Source organism: Athene noctua, chromosome 26, assembly GCF_965140245.1.
Source record: "Athene noctua chromosome 26, bAthNoc1.hap1.1, whole genome shotgun sequence".
Lineage (NCBI taxonomy): Eukaryota > Metazoa > Chordata > Aves > Strigiformes > Strigidae > Athene > Athene noctua.
The window spans coordinates 4,515,723-4,530,463 of NC_134062.1; the positions used below are offsets into that span (position 1 = coordinate 4,515,723).

A 14,741-nucleotide genomic window follows, 5' to 3' on the forward strand; every position below is an offset into this window, starting at 1 on the left:
CTTGCAGCTGATTAGTGATTGCCTAGTGCGTTGCATCTGTTCTTTTATGTAACTGGTGATCTCATACTGTTGAAAGATGCACATCCTAGCAGAGGAGTAGAAATTGTTTAGGGTGATTAAAAGGGGGAGGGAAATGAACAACAGTTGTAGAAGTCAAAAAAGGAAAAGACGGATAAAAATCTGGAAATAGTATATAGGGTGCTACAGAATGACCAGCTAATAAGGCAAGATCATGAGTTAGTGAGAGAGATTGAGACGTGCCCTTGGGAGAAATCGTAACTGAGTGGGCAGAGCGGCGGCTGCGTCTCAGTTCCTTCTGGCTCTGCCTTGGACTTTCTGCAGGATTGTGTCAAGTTTCTGCTTCTCTTGATGCTGCTGCCTATCCTCACCTTGAGGCTGTCCTGTCTTTGGTTTTGGTGCTCCTAAATTCCCATCTGTTGTCCACCCACAGATTACTCATGTGCGCTACAAAGAGACATTCTCCTGCAGGGCCGCCTCTACCTCTCTGAAAACTGGATCTGCTTTTACAGCAACATCTTCCGCTGGGAGACACTGGTAAGGCTGTCGGGCTGCTGCGTTGAGCATGTGCTTTGTGTCAGCGTATTTGCTGACATTGCTTTAAAAGCTTTCTTTCCATTGTCTTTCTTACCTGTTTACCTGTGTTCTTTTTCTGCCTTCCCCTTTCTGCATGGCTCTGACTGTAGCTGACAGTTCGCTTGAAGGATATCTGCTCGATGACCAAGGAAAAAACAGCACGGCTCATTCCTAATGCCATCCAAGTTTGCACTGACACTGAAAAGGTACCTCCTTGAAGCCTTCACCTCTGGGCCACCCCTTATGGCTGTTGGGGCAGGGAAATAGAAGGGTGTTGCGGGATTTTTCCAGACTGACTGCTTTTGCTACCTGGGGCCTGGGAGGAAGCACCAGAGCTTCTGCAGACTTTGGGCTGAGCCTGGAGCACAGGTAGCTTGTGCGTGGTGCGTGGGGCCAGGTAGAAGATCCGGGTTATGTAGTAGCACGTCTCTAACAGAACTGTTTCTGTGCTCAGACTCGCTCCTTGGGCGAGAGGCGCTCGGCAAGTCCGTGCGCTTCAGTCTGTGCCCAAGAACTGAGCAGCTGTGCCGTATGGCTTGCTCAGTCCTTCTAGGAACTGTAGCTGGAAAGCAATCCAAACAGGTTTGTCTCTTCTTCCCTTTTTTGGGACTTTTCCAAACTGATTTTTCTCTCCATCTCTTCCCATTCAGCACTTTTTTACTTCCTTTGGGGCTCGAGACAGGACGTACATGATGATGTTCAGACTCTGGCAGAATGCTCTCCTTGACAAGGTACAGAGACCACCACCTCGGTGTTGGGGTGGGGTGAAAGGGGGGCGATGAATATATGCAGAAACGTAATACCTGTGGCTAAGGTATATGCATAAAAAGATGTAGGGACAGTGAACGTGTCTAGGCAGAGCAGGTACATAACTGCAGGTGCAATTCCCTCTTTCCACATGGAATTCCATGTACAGACGTGTCTTGCACACCCAGTAGACGCCCCTTTGCCTCTGCTGAGGTGTGGAAGGATGCATCTCAGGAAGGAGTGTTTTTGAGGTCTGTAATTCAAGTGAAACAGCCCGGAAACAAGCAGTTCAAAGTGCAAGAGAAATAGCTCACTGCCCAGGCAAAGCTCTTAGTAACTCTGTGCTTCAGAAGCGCCGAGTTCAAGATAGGACAGAGAAGGAGCATGTGTTCAGGGCATCCCAAAACCACACGAGAACAGTGGTGGGTGTGGGGTGCACTGGGTAAGGGCCCAGTGTGTTGGATTTTAAAATAAAGCAGGGATGTGCACCTGCTATGCCAGAGGCCTCATATAGCCTATATCTGATCCTGTATCTGTTCCACAGTCCATTGAGTATTTCTGGCCTCACCGAGGGAGTAGGAATCGTGAACTGATGTTACGGTGCTACCAGCATTTTGAGATGTTCTGGCTTGAGTTCATACCATACTGGAAGGCTTAAGTAATCAAGCACCCAGAATACCCTGTCCTGAAAATCGGGGTAGTATTTAGTATGCAAAAGGATCGCTTTGCATTGGGCAACTTGTGTTGCCACCATATGCTGTAATTCGATCAGGCTTTTGAAGTTCCTAACAAAATTCAGTGCCCTTGGTTTCAAGGTCAAAGCAAATGGGAACTGAGACATGGAGTGATAAAGGCAGGGAAACGCTTCCAGAGCTTTTCCCAAATGTAGGATCCATGCCTGGCAGGAGAGAGGGAGAAAGAACCGAGTCCACTTTTCCTGATAAAACGTGAATTACAGTGCATGCATGAAGAAGGTGAAGCAGAGTTTTTTCTGGATGACAGTTTCTATTTGAGGTTTTTCCCATGCTTTTGATGGCTACTTTTGGGAGCTAGATTAACAATCTCTTGCCTTATCCCTTGCAATAACTATGGGAAGAAATTCAAGCCAGCAACTTGGAAAAAGTTCACTAGATTTGCTTTCCCTCATTACCAAGAAATCTTTGTCACTGGTCATAAATTTCTCATGGGTAAAAGTCCATCCCCTTTCATCCTTGTACCACATATTTAAATCTCAAGTTCTCCTGCCCCGTTTCTTAAGAACGTCAGAATGCAGTCGTGTGGTGATCAACCGACCTGCTTCCCTGAAAAGCTGGGCTTTTGTGAATGGTCTTGATAATTAATTTTTTCTTTTTAACTGGAATAATATACAAGCTTTCCACAAGAGTATCTGGTGAGAGGAACTCTTTTTGATTGTAAACTGCGACAGGAAATTATTTTCTTTGTTGCTGTTTCAGATCGTTTTTCCTGCAGCTGTAATTCTTCAGGCAGCTTCAATTTAAACAAACTTGTAGGGGAAAAACCTTATGAGGTGGTGGGGTTTGGTCGTAGGAGACATTAAATGGAGGCACAGCAGAAGAGGTGGGGAGGACATGTGGAGGGAAATGGAGGTTTACTGCTTACATTATTCACATGCACAGCGTTGTAGCAGCAGGAAGTCTCATTTCACGTGCTGCTCTGGCTGTAGCCTCACATTGGCTTCCAGATAGTCTTAAGTAACATGAGATCGTGGCATGGCAAATTAACAGAGTCTGATTTTAGGGCAGAACTTGGGCTGATGGTGAAGGCTTACTTGGCGAAAGGACCTCTTATTGCTTGATGGGGGTAATCTCTAAGCCAGCTTGGCCTAATGATGTAGGGATACATACACCCACGGAGCTGGGCCAGCCTGCCAGTAACACACAATCCACCTTGTAGCATCACTGGATTGAGAAGAGGTGAGCCTGTCAGAAGGCTCTCACTCCTGCCTGAGGCTGTGTCAGAATCTCTCGCTTCTGCATTCAGGGCAAGGAATGTAATACTCCTGGCAAGGGTAGTTCCAAAAATTCATTATATTTTAGTCCTCTCAGGTGAAAATGTACGCTGTTCTCTGTTTCCTCTTTTAGCCTCTCTGTCCCAAGGAGCTCTGGCACTTTGTCCACCAGTGTTATGGGAACGAGCTGGGTCTGACCAGTGATGATGAAGACTATGTGCCTCCTGATGACGACTTCAACACAATGGGGTGAGTGAGGAGGAGTAAAATCTGCCTGTGATGAAGAAAAGATGGCCACAGGAGAGCAGGAGTCCTGATATATTGCATACCTCAAACTGCTGACTGTCCCTGGCGACAGATTCTGGGTTCTGGTCAAATATTTGCCCTTAAATATGTAATGTCTAAAAAGTGGGAAGTGGAAGTCATTAGGGACTGAAATGTCACCTCTCTACTTGCTGAGCTAGAGGAGCAATTCTAAATGCCAGAGTGTCCCAGTCACAAGGCCAGTCAGCACGTTACGTGGTCAGAAAGTGCTGATGCTTGTCAGTCTATATAAGCACTTGAAAAGTTTGGGCTTGATCTTCCTTGCACTGAGCCATTTCTGCTTCCAGTCAGACTGGAAACTTCATAGAAGTATTCTTACTTGCTCTGTGTGTCCAGTTGTAGCTGTACTGAGAGGGGTAAACATAAAAACCTGTGTTCTCTGTGGCGTCTCAGCTACTGTGAAGAAATCCCTGTGGAAGAGAATGAAGTCAACGATAGCTCCTCAAAAAGCAGCATGGAGGCCAAGCCAGAAGCTAGCCCTCAGCTGCCAAAGAAATCTGTCACTGCCAGCACACTGACATCTACGGGAAGCAGTGAAGCGCCAGCCTCGGTGAGTGTCCTTCCTCTGCTGCAGTAATCCTTTGCTCTGGCTTCCAGCTGGTTGTCCCTGAATGTACAAGGTAATCCTTGAGCCTGCAGCTCCTCTTCCACTCCAGCTCACCTCAGTCCTCGGGTCTGTGAGCATGGGGTCTGGTCAAGAGAAAGGGAGCAAAGCCTGCCTCTCCTAAAAGCCAGTAAACAGGGACTTCTAGCAGCAAGTGCATTTTCCTTTCTATGCTTTTAGATGAAAGGAAATGGAATGTTGGAGATCAAAGGGTTATAATTTCTCCTCAGCCTTCGGTTATTCTCTCGGAAACAGTGTGTGCCCTCGTAGGATACGGCAGAGCAGACCTTGTTTGGATACAACCTCAGATTTTCCCAGCTGTATAGGGTTTGCTCAGGAGCAAAACCAGTACTGTTTGTGTGCTTGTCTGAACAAACAAAAAGCCTTATTTATGTCCCAAGCTTGAACTGTATGAGGTTCTTGGGGAGGAGGTGATCTAGCATGTCCATGTCCATACAAACACTGTATGATAACCTTCCTCCTCTCTCTGTTATTTCATTTCCAGACATGTTGAGGCCAAATGTTCAACGGTCTAAAAAATTTGCCCACAGATGTAATGTTTTCAGAAATAAACCCCAATTTCCAGGTGCTGATCTTGCCCTTGTTGTGGTCTCTCTTTGCTGCAGTTTGATGGAGTGCTACCAGAAGAGGAAGAGGCAGTGGCGGAGAGTCCTGTGGAAAAAGACATTGGCATTGCAAATATCATGGGAGAGAAGATAGAGATCATCAGCCCCGTGAACTCCCCTTCCCTAGACTTCAATGACAACGAAGACATTCCCACTGAGCTCAGTGACTCATCAGAGACTCATGATGAAGGTATGTGGGGCAGGGCTGTTCCATCGGTGGGGTTTTTAGCCTTCTCCCGTTCTTCCCAGTGAGGGACTGAAGCAGCAAAGGCTGAATCCCTTTTCTGGATCCTAAGGGTTCAGAAGATGCAAGGAATTCCCATCCTGGGCTGCAGAAGGCAAATGTGTGGAATATTTAGAAGGATGCCCCTAAAATAACCTGTGTAGTTAATAAACCCTTCTGATGTTCCAACTATTGTCCTGGGATCAGTGGAGAGAGAGAGGCTTAGCAGTGCCCCCTTTGGGTTCCTTCTTCACAAAATAAAATACTAAGGGCCTGGTGCTGCAAAAGCCCAACCTGTGATACTGGCATGGAGGCTCCTGGCTGAGGCTCCTGGGCCTGTTTCCTCACAGGGGAAGTCCAAGCCTTTTACGAGGATCTGAACGGCCGTCAGTATGTGAATGAAGTGTTCAACTTCAGCGTGGACAAACTCTACGACTTGCTTTTCACGGACTCCCAGTTCCAGAGGGACTTCATGGAACAGCGCCGGTTCTCTGGTGAGCTGCTGGTGGCGTAGCACGGTCACTGTCGGAGGCTGCGTTCCCTGCGGGGCAGAGAGGCCTGTACAGGAGAAAAGTCTCAGCCTGTGCCTTGGAGGTGTCCCTTTGCCTGGTGATAAGAGGGATTGGGTCATATTCTGAGCAGATCAGCTGTAGTCTCTACTGACAGTAATCAGAAGCAGTTAGACCCAGCCATTTTGGCTATCTAGTTTTATTTTCTAAGAGCCAGATCTGAGTTTATGGAAGAAGCAGAATCTCTTTATTTTGTAACATTGACTAAGGCCTGATCCTGTCTTCAAGGCTTAATGGTGTGAGGAAAAAGCTCTTGCAGCTCCCCACCAGGCACTGGCACGGACTGTGCTGTTGGTGATGCAGAGGGTCCCTTGGCACGGTGTAGTCCTCCTTCCCCTGTAACTGTGGGTTTGCTGAAGGAGGTGAGTCTCCAGCCTCTCCCCCTTTCCCTGCACTTGAAAGAGCGGAAAAATATTCACATTTAGTATAGGAGACCTTTCTTTCACAGTTGAGCTCTAGCTGCCAGCTCTCCAAGGGGAAGGAAATATTGTCCTGAGCTTGGTGATATGGTTATGCCTTTCCCTAGGGAACTGACCCGAGATCCCTCTCCAGTTACTTGAATGGAATATTGTTTTGTCCTCTCAGATATTATCTTTCATCCCTGGAAGAAGGAAGAAAATGGCAATCAGACCAGGGTGATCTTGTATACCATTACCCTCACCAACCCTCTGGCCCCCAAAACTGCCACTGTCACTGAGACACAGGTATGTGAAAGGGGAGCGGGGTGCAATGCTTTCTAGAAACAGAACTCTGATTTATTATCTTGTCTTGGGCATGCTGCTTCGCATGTTTTCATTCTCACTATCCATTTTCCTTTACACATTTTTCTTGTATTAACTTGCTACCCAGTATTGCTGCAGATATGAAAAGCTAATCTTACACTCGCACTGGATTGCGTTGCAAAGAAAAGACCGTGAATTTTCCCAGCAAAAGCAGATGACTTTGTAAACACGCCAGCACATTTTAACAACTGTCTGTGTGACCCAGACTGGTGTTTCTTGAGCTGCAGTCAGTCCAGCAGATGTTATTCATGAAGAGGGCACAAGAAAGTCAGATACTGTCTGGCCCATCCTTCTCACAGCTTTATGTAGAGATGTTCAGGCTTTTTTATTACAGGTGAGAACAATTAGATGTTTTGCCTGTTTAGAAAGGTGAAAAAGGGGAGCATCTGCAATGCACTGAGAAGAGCAAGGCTAGCTGTATCTAGCTAGTGAGGGAGGAAAAGCCTCCTTCTGTCTCCAGAGATCTGAGTGGCCAAAGGTACGTACTGGGAGTTAGCTTGAGGGCATACACAGAGGGAGCCAAGGAAAGGTGGGGTGTCTGTGCATTACATTTAGGGGAGAGGAGAATCCCAGTGGCACGGTGTACCTTGTAGGGATGGGATGAAGTGTGCTGTTCAGAAGCAAAGACTGTGCAGGGAAAATAAGAGAAAGAGAACAGGAGAGCAAGGTGATGGGCAAAGGGAGCAGTACTCTTCCAGGCAAGCAAGGACGTGGCCTATTTTGTTCTGGGTTTGGGGTTAAGCACCGAGGCACACTTTGCTGTATGTGTCCTCACTGCAGAGGTAAGTGGAAATTGTCTGTAAGAAAAGCCATCCTTTTGCATACAGAGCTGCAGTTAACTGTGTCTGGCCTCTTTGTGAGGTTTGTTCCGGGGCAGAGAAAGCAGCAGATCAGAAGCGCTTCAAAGTAGTAATTGATGTGTTTTTTATGGCATTTAGAATTGCAGAATAATTTATGCTGGAAAGGACCTCTGCTCAAAGCAGGGCCACCTCTGAGTTTAGATTAGGTTGTTCCCTGACAAGCCAGACATCAGTTTAATGGGAAGAGCTAGCACTGGCAAAGGTCCTGGAGAACAGGTCCCCACACTGCAGCGTAGGTAACCACGTCTGGCACAAAACACTGAAGGTTGAACTGCTGCAACTGAATGGCCCTTTTGAAATATGTCCTTGAGAAGCATCTGAGTGAAACACCTGGTTTCCTCGAGGGTGCCTTCCCTTAAAAATGAGCCGTTCACAGGAAAATTGCAGAGATGGGGCTTGGGTGTGGGTGCGGGTTCCTACTTGTGGTAGAGCTGGTTTTGTAATGTGCTGGTGAGGGTGCCAATCTATCAAAGCCGCGTTCTAACCAGACTAATAATTGCCTTGCATGCTGTCTTTTATGCAGACAATGTACAAAGCCAGCCAAGAAAGCGAGTGCTATGTCATAGATGCAGAGGTGCTAACTCACGACGTCCCCTACCATGATTATTTCTACACCATTAACCGCTACACGTTGACTCGTGTTGCCAGAAACAAAAGCCGACTCAGGTACACTTCTTGGGGGATAAAGAGCTTTACTGATGACCAAAAGTCACCTTTGGGTGGGAGCTCTGCGGTTCGGTGTGGTAGAAGGGGTGGAGGAGAGCTTAGCCTTATGCCTGTCCTGTTGCCAGAACGCTCCTCTGTCACGAACAGTTAGTGTAGGGGCAGCTGCCTACTGTAGTGACATCAAGCAAATGATAGACCCGATGCAGAGGAGTTACAGCTGCGTCAGGGAGAGGATTTATAGACTTTTCTTGCCCTCTTGGAAGCAGTGGCGTGCAGGCCCAGTTGTCACATGCAATAAACTACATGTGATAAGCAACAGGATGCACTTCCAGGGACCGTGTCTCTGAGATGTGCTTGGGGGGGAGAGCAGAGGAATTTGGTAGCAAGCAAAGCTATAGGCTTTAGTGTGTGACTTCGATAAGTAATCTAAATGTCTTCCTGCCACGTGGCTGAATGTCTCGGGAGGCCTCTTGGGGGAGGCTCTCTTGAAACCTTCCTGCCACTGCTTTTGGAAGGATGTTTCATGCAGTGCTTCTCCTTGAGAAACACAAAAGGCTGAGACCATTCCAGAAACAACAGGGTGTGTGATTATTTCTCACATTTACGTTGACAAAGGATTGTGAATTGACATCACCTCCAGGAAACAAAAGCGGGAGAATGACTTTTCTTTCTTCACACAGGGTTTCCACAGAGTTACGTTACAGGAAACAGCCTTGGGGGCTGGTGAAATCCTTCATTGAGAAGAATTTTTGGAGCGGCCTAGAAGATTATTTCCGTCATTTGGGTAAGAGTGGCAGTGGCTGGAGCTGCAGTAATGACCCACAAATGGTGGAGCTCCCTCCCTGCGAGTGGGCAGCATGGCCCTGTGGTACCTGCTGCCAGCCGACTGGGGATCAGACCTTGGGGTGCCTTAGGAGAGGGACCAGCCACAGTCATTACCACGGCGTTGGTAGCACTTGCTGGAATTAATCGGGTCCCCAAATCCTGCTCTCTGGCAGGAGCGCAGGGGCAGTGTGGGGTCAGGGTTTGGCAGAAAGCACAAGGGCTGTGTAGTGTGTCCTCTGGCATTGGGCCTCTTACACCCTGCAGACTCCTTTGGCCCAACAGCTGTGCCATTAGAGGGCTGAACTCTGCATCTCCGCCAGGCCAGTGCCACTTCTGTGAAATGCTTTCCCTTGTGTCTCTGCAGAGAGTGAACTGACCAAAACGGAGAGCACGTACCTGGCTGAGGTCCACAGACAATCCCCCAAAGAGAAAGTGAGCAAGCAATCGACCGTGCGCCGGAGGAAACGGGCCCATGCCCACCTGCGGGTGCCACACTTGGAGGAGGTGCTGAGTCCCGTCACCACCCCCACGGATGAGGAGGTTGCACATCGAATCAAGCACGTGGCAGGTAGGGAACTGCAGACACCTCACGTTGGGGATGGAGAGCTGGCGACTTCTGGGGAAAAAACTGGAGCTTTGCTTATGGAAGGTTAATGGGAAGAGGGGCCAGGAATTTCTGGGGCTGGGAGGATGTGTTATGATTGATTGAGGGAGATGGAGGGCTGGGTAGAGGGAAAAGGGTTGCCCTCTACATCAGCCAGCATTTCTTGGCCTAAATGCATCTGTCTCCTCAGGTTCCACTCAGACACGGCACAGCCCCGAGGAAAGCCCCAGCGGCTTCCACCTGCAGAGTGTCTCCAAGATGTTCCTTGTCATAGGTTTTGTGTAAGTGAATTTTTTTTTTTCTTTCCTTCACAGTCAGCCTTTAACAACTTCAGTCCTTTCATGTTTCTGGTGTTCTGTGTTCCCCTGTGCTAGTTTTTCCTCTGTTATATTCCTCTCTGGTCCCAAACACAGCACAGAGGAGAGAAAAGCGATGACAAGCAAAAAGGAATTAATTCAAATTTCCCCCAAATGCCCCATCAGCTGTTTTGTCTGGCTTTATCCCAGCTTTTGCCAGCACTTCGCTGGTCACTGATCTGGTGGTGCTGTAGGTTCTGGATCTTATTTTATCAAAATCTCTCCTTTCCCCTCAGTTTTAACCAAACACTGGCTTCACAGACCTGCATGTTTCTGGGAGTCGTAAGTGCAGGTCAGCTGTGCGGTCTGGGACACAGGTGACATTGGTAGTGGCAAGCAGGGAGAGGGGGGTCAGGACTTAGAAGAAAATACAACAAGCAGAGTCTTTTTTTATTTCAGGGACTCAGTTTAGAGGTTTTCAATGACATCTAGAACCTGTGGGGTGTGTTTAAAATTTAAAATAAATCATTTAATGTCTTCTGCCAACAAACTAGTGGTTGTCTTGACCATGCAGACTCTCTGGGCGTTGCTGTGCTATCCCCACAGGGCCCAGTGTGTGAGAGGACTCTGTGGCTTCTTTACTCTGGTTTGGCAAAACTTGTTTGGGTCTGGTCCTGGGTGATGATTTTGATGAGAGATACCCCCTCAGTAAGAAGGTAGAGATGATTTCTGCCAAAAAAAAGGGTAGAAACACATGAAGCACCCACTGTTAATCCTGGAGGAAGAGCAGAACTTGGGCTCATTTTTTTTCTTAAGCTCCACACACCTTTTAGTGAGGTGGGAAGAAGCTGAGATGTGTTCACTCAGGTTACTTTTCAAATGGAGCTCCTTTCTGCATTTCCTTTTCCCAGTGGGGATAAAGACTGGAGAATTTTGCAGCAGCAACCCAGGCAGTTGCTGTAATGGTAAGTAATCTAATGAGAAGATACCCTCGTGCTCCCTTCTGCATCTAGATGGGTGAGATGCAATTAAAACTTTGGGTAGGAAGGCACAAAAGCTTTACAGTAATCTCTCCTGACAGGCTACTAGCTTAGCTTAGAGTGGTCAGAGCCCTCCATAATGTTTTCAGAATACTCTTCTGGCCAGTTGCCATCCTCCTGACTGAACTGGGTGATAGTGGGCCATTCTTCCAGCAAAAGAGCTGCACTGTTCAGAGACAGGCACGAGCATGTTATTTTGGAATCTTTTCCCTGAGCCTGGCTGACGGGAGGAGTGGAGATGCCCAGGCATGGCAGTGGGGGGGGCAAGAGGAGTGGTACAGGGACTGGTGAAAGCGCAGGCCCGTGGCAACGCTCCCATCCAGGTGAGGCTGGACATGAGCAGGCTGCAACGTGCATTTCTGTGTCATGGTGCCCCGCCTGGGCCCGCTTTGGCCTTGTCCCTGAGGGCTGCACACAGCTCCTTTTGCTGAGCGATTTCACCGTTATTGCAGGCACGTGGTTATTTGTCTGTCCTTCTTGCCTCTCTCGCCGCTCTTTCTTTCTTCCTTCCTCCCCCCGCACATATCTGCACTGTCTATGAGCCTTCTCTGCTCAGCCCAGTTTCTCCTGTTCTGTGTCAGTCTGTTTCTAACCTGCAGCTACTCCGTCTTTTCTCTTCCCTGCTCCCATTAGGATCTGTTTCAGGTACTGTCTGTCTCTTATTTTTTACCTCTTTCACTCCCGTTTCCCTCCCTTTCTCCATATTCAGCACATCCACTCATCCAACCTGTTCTGTCTGATCCATCATCGCTGGCTTTCTCTCTGCCTTGCTCACACATTTCTCCCATGAGGTGAAGTTTTGGGTTCTGATCACCTGGCCCTTACTCAGATGAAATTCCCACTCCCATACAGCGTGGACCTGAGCCCCAGACACCTTCGTTAAAGGCTTGGGCCTTTTCCCAGCTGTGATTGGCAAGCAGTGGGCTATGCACTTCTGCTGAACTGTTTTCTTTATTTCCAGTCTGGTGATGCTGGTCATTCTCAATATGATGCTGTTCTACAAAGTCTGGATGTTGGAATATACTACGCAGACGCTCACGGCATGGCAGGGCTTGCGGCTACAGGAAAGGTACTGTCACACCTGCTTTGTCTTTGGCCTCCTCTTGCATGTTCCCTAGGGATGTCAGAGGCTTTCCCAGGATGCCAAAGCTCAGGGCGCTCCTGTAGATTGCTGCTTTTTTGTGTAAAACAGATGAAGGAGGTAGGTAGCTGAAGCTGTGGGGCCATCAGCATTTCCAGATCTGACACTGCTGAGCAGTTGCAGCAGAAGACAGTGCGTTAAGGCAACCTCTGCTTCTTCCCAGCATCCCCTGTAACGGGGGATGCTCTATAAGTACATGTTCTGCAGTCTTGGGCCAAGGTTGTCACCTCCCCTCCTTTGGTGGCTAAGCTTCCCTCTGTATGAGAGGCAGTGCCTGAGAAAGAACCCTTTGTACGCAGAGGAGAGATTGGGCCTGTGACACACAATCAGCTGTTGGAGAAGTGTTTTGGAAGGTGTGAGACCCGATATCAGCACGTTGTTATAGCGTGGGAGGCAGAGAGACATCACTAGGAGCACACAGGATGCTTCTTAATGACCTCAGAGTTCCTGGCACCGAAGGGTCATTGCAGACTGACTTAGTTTCCTTAATAATTGGTAGTGTGGAACCTTGTCCAAGGCTTCTCACACATCCTATTTCAGTGCAGTGTGTGCTTTAGACTGTGTGGCAGCATTTCCCCCTTTCCTTTTGCATGCTGACATCCCCCTGGCCACGCTGAATTTATTGTTGGGATCAGGCTTTAGTATGTAGGTCCTCCAGTCTTGTCTAGGGTCAAAGGCAGACCTGCCAGTCTGCATTTCCCAGCACAAGCCCAGGATAAGTCTCAGTCAAGGAGCAGAGTCAAGGCAGTTGGTGGAGCAGCAGCAGCTCTGCCTGTCTCTAAGGTAAGAGGGGGACAAGTTAGACTGTTAGGAGAAGGGAGGAGCTTATCCAGGGAGCGAGTTCTAGCTGGAGAGGAGCTCTCACTAACACAGGGGCTTCCATAAAGGAAGGGAGGGATTCAGCTATGTTAGAAACCAGCAGAGCCCAAAGAGGTAAGCAGAAGACAAAGTAAGACAGACTCTGAGCTGTGTTAGAAAGCAGCATGACTGTCCTGAGCCATACACGAGCCATACAGCCCTCTCGGGGCACACGGGCAGAGAGGAGCGCTGCTCCTCGGCTCCTCCTTGCTCCCCTCGACTGAGATTTATCCCTGGCACATGTCCGAGGCCCGTTAGGTGGCCCTGAGTGGCAGTTCTGGCAGCCAGTCCTGGTGCCTTGAGCGCTCACCTCTGCCCTCCTTCGGCTCCACTTGGCCGCTCCAGCCCTGCTCTGGAGGATTAATGGGGCCTGAAGGCAGGGATGGATACCTGCACTTACCTGCCATTAAAAAGAGACGGCCAGTGCTGCTATTCCTCATAAGAAAGAGAAAGACTCACACAGCACGTCTAGAAAAAACAAAACACAGAAACTGTACAGGGCTACGTGTCCGCGTTGCGTTACTCCCCATCGTCAGCCAGGGCGCCACCCTTCAGCACCCACCTCTGGCAGGCAGTGGGAGCATGCTGCCTTCCATCCTCGCCTTCCTCTCCGGCAGCTGGGCCTTTGGTTCCACCCACACTACAACAACTTCCACAAAAGGCACATCTTTGCTATGAATGAATTAATTCATTACCATGGTTAAGACAGAGTAACTGGTATTTAATTTAGGAAAATACTGAGCACATTTAAATGCACTTCTGCTCCAGAAAACCTGCCCCTTTAGGGTGAAGAGATGGGACAGAAACTGATACAATCTACACCCTCCCCAATACACTTTTCTTCCCCTTGACTACGGGCTGACCCAGCGCTGAGGGATCTGGTGGAGTTGGGAACAGTCAGGGTGAGGTTCATGGTTGGACTGGAGGAGCTTCAAGGGCTTTTCCAACCTCGCTGGTTCGGTGACTTCAGTTTCCCTGGATTTACTCTTGCCCATATTCTGCCTGACAGGTTACCCCAGTCGCAGTCGGAATGGGCCCAGTTACTAGAATCTCAGCAGAAGTACCATGACTCAGAGCTACAAAAATGGCGTGAGATCATCAAATCCTCAGTGATGCTTCTAGACCAGGTGAGACTGCGTGGCCAGTTAACCCTGTGGCTAGAGGGTCACTGTGTCCTCCCAGCCACTCACTCACAACCCTTCAGTTCCACTGTAGTCCATCAGGTGTGTCACCTCCGCTGCTGTCACCCTTTAGATCCATCTTCTGACGTGGCAGTGGGCAGCAGGTCCCAAGGGCTGTTTGTGGGATATTGCGGCTTCTCTGTCACCTCACAGGGGGTCCACACATGTCAGGGAATCCTACAGCACCAAAAATCTTATATTAGCACATCTTATATCTAGTCTCTGGCATCCCAGTTGAGAAAGCAAACGTTCTTACCTCAGCCCTGGATTCACACGTAGCTTGGGGGGATGCAGGGGACACACTCTGCACAAAGCACAAAGCCAGGGGTTTTGGTATCTGCTCCCTCCAGAGCCAGTTGGACATGGAGCTGCTTCGAATGGAGCTCATAAATAAAAGCTGCTCCCTCAGTACCTCATTCTGCTCAGCCCCTTCTCCATTACCGTGGAGAATGGTCTCTCACAGGCTCCCCTCTTCCCGGTCCCCATTTGTACATCCCAGCCCCGATGCGCCGCTCCCAAAAGTTAATTGTGGTACCAACACTTTACGTGGGAAAAGGAGGCACCAACAGGAAAGGAAATCCCAAAGCGCTCTCAGCTCTAGGGGAGCATCACAGTGGAGAAATTTCTTGTCTTGCAGATGAAGGATTCACTAATAAATCTTCAGAATGGCATCGGGTCCCGGGACTTCGGGTCAGATCCAGAGGAGAAACGGAAACGTTTCCACTAACAGGCAGGAATGCAGGAGGCCAGAGGACGGTGTGCAATATGTGTAAATAGGATATATAAATATATATATATATATATAAAAATATATATATATACAGAATATAAA

General features: G+C 48.6%; 1 protein-coding gene across 15 annotated transcripts in view; it reads left to right on the forward strand.

Moving 5' to 3' along the window:
• GRAMD1B (GRAM domain containing 1B) overlaps positions 1 to 14,735 on the forward strand; it is a 94,697-nt gene extending 79,962 nt beyond the window's left edge. For 13 of the 15 annotated variants that reach the window (XM_074927263.1, XM_074927264.1, XM_074927266.1 and 10 more), the window contains 15 exons: positions 452 to 555; positions 705 to 800; positions 1,245 to 1,325; positions 3,444 to 3,559; positions 4,028 to 4,184; positions 4,865 to 5,054; positions 5,438 to 5,581; positions 6,242 to 6,360; positions 7,822 to 7,964; positions 8,645 to 8,748; positions 9,154 to 9,357; positions 9,584 to 9,674; positions 11,691 to 11,798; positions 13,738 to 13,855; positions 14,547 to 14,735. In XM_074927263.1, coding sequence (XP_074783364.1) covers positions 452 to 555; positions 705 to 800; positions 1,245 to 1,325; positions 3,444 to 3,559; positions 4,028 to 4,184; positions 4,865 to 5,054; positions 5,438 to 5,581; positions 6,242 to 6,360; positions 7,822 to 7,964; positions 8,645 to 8,748; positions 9,154 to 9,357; positions 9,584 to 9,674; positions 11,691 to 11,798; positions 13,738 to 13,855; positions 14,547 to 14,636 — 1,865 coding nt within the window. In that variant the 3' untranslated portion in view covers positions 14,637 to 14,735. Of the gene's footprint in view, positions 1 to 451; positions 556 to 704; positions 801 to 1,244; positions 1,326 to 3,443; positions 3,560 to 4,027; positions 4,185 to 4,864; positions 5,055 to 5,437; positions 5,582 to 6,241; positions 6,361 to 7,821; positions 7,965 to 8,644; positions 8,749 to 9,153; positions 9,358 to 9,583; positions 9,675 to 11,362; positions 11,375 to 11,690; positions 11,804 to 11,987; positions 12,013 to 13,698; positions 13,856 to 14,546 lie in introns of all 15 variants that reach the window. The other 2 variants (XM_074927262.1, XM_074927265.1) reach the window with 2 other exon arrangements.
• The last annotated feature ends 6 nt before the right edge of the window (positions 14,736 to 14,741 follow it).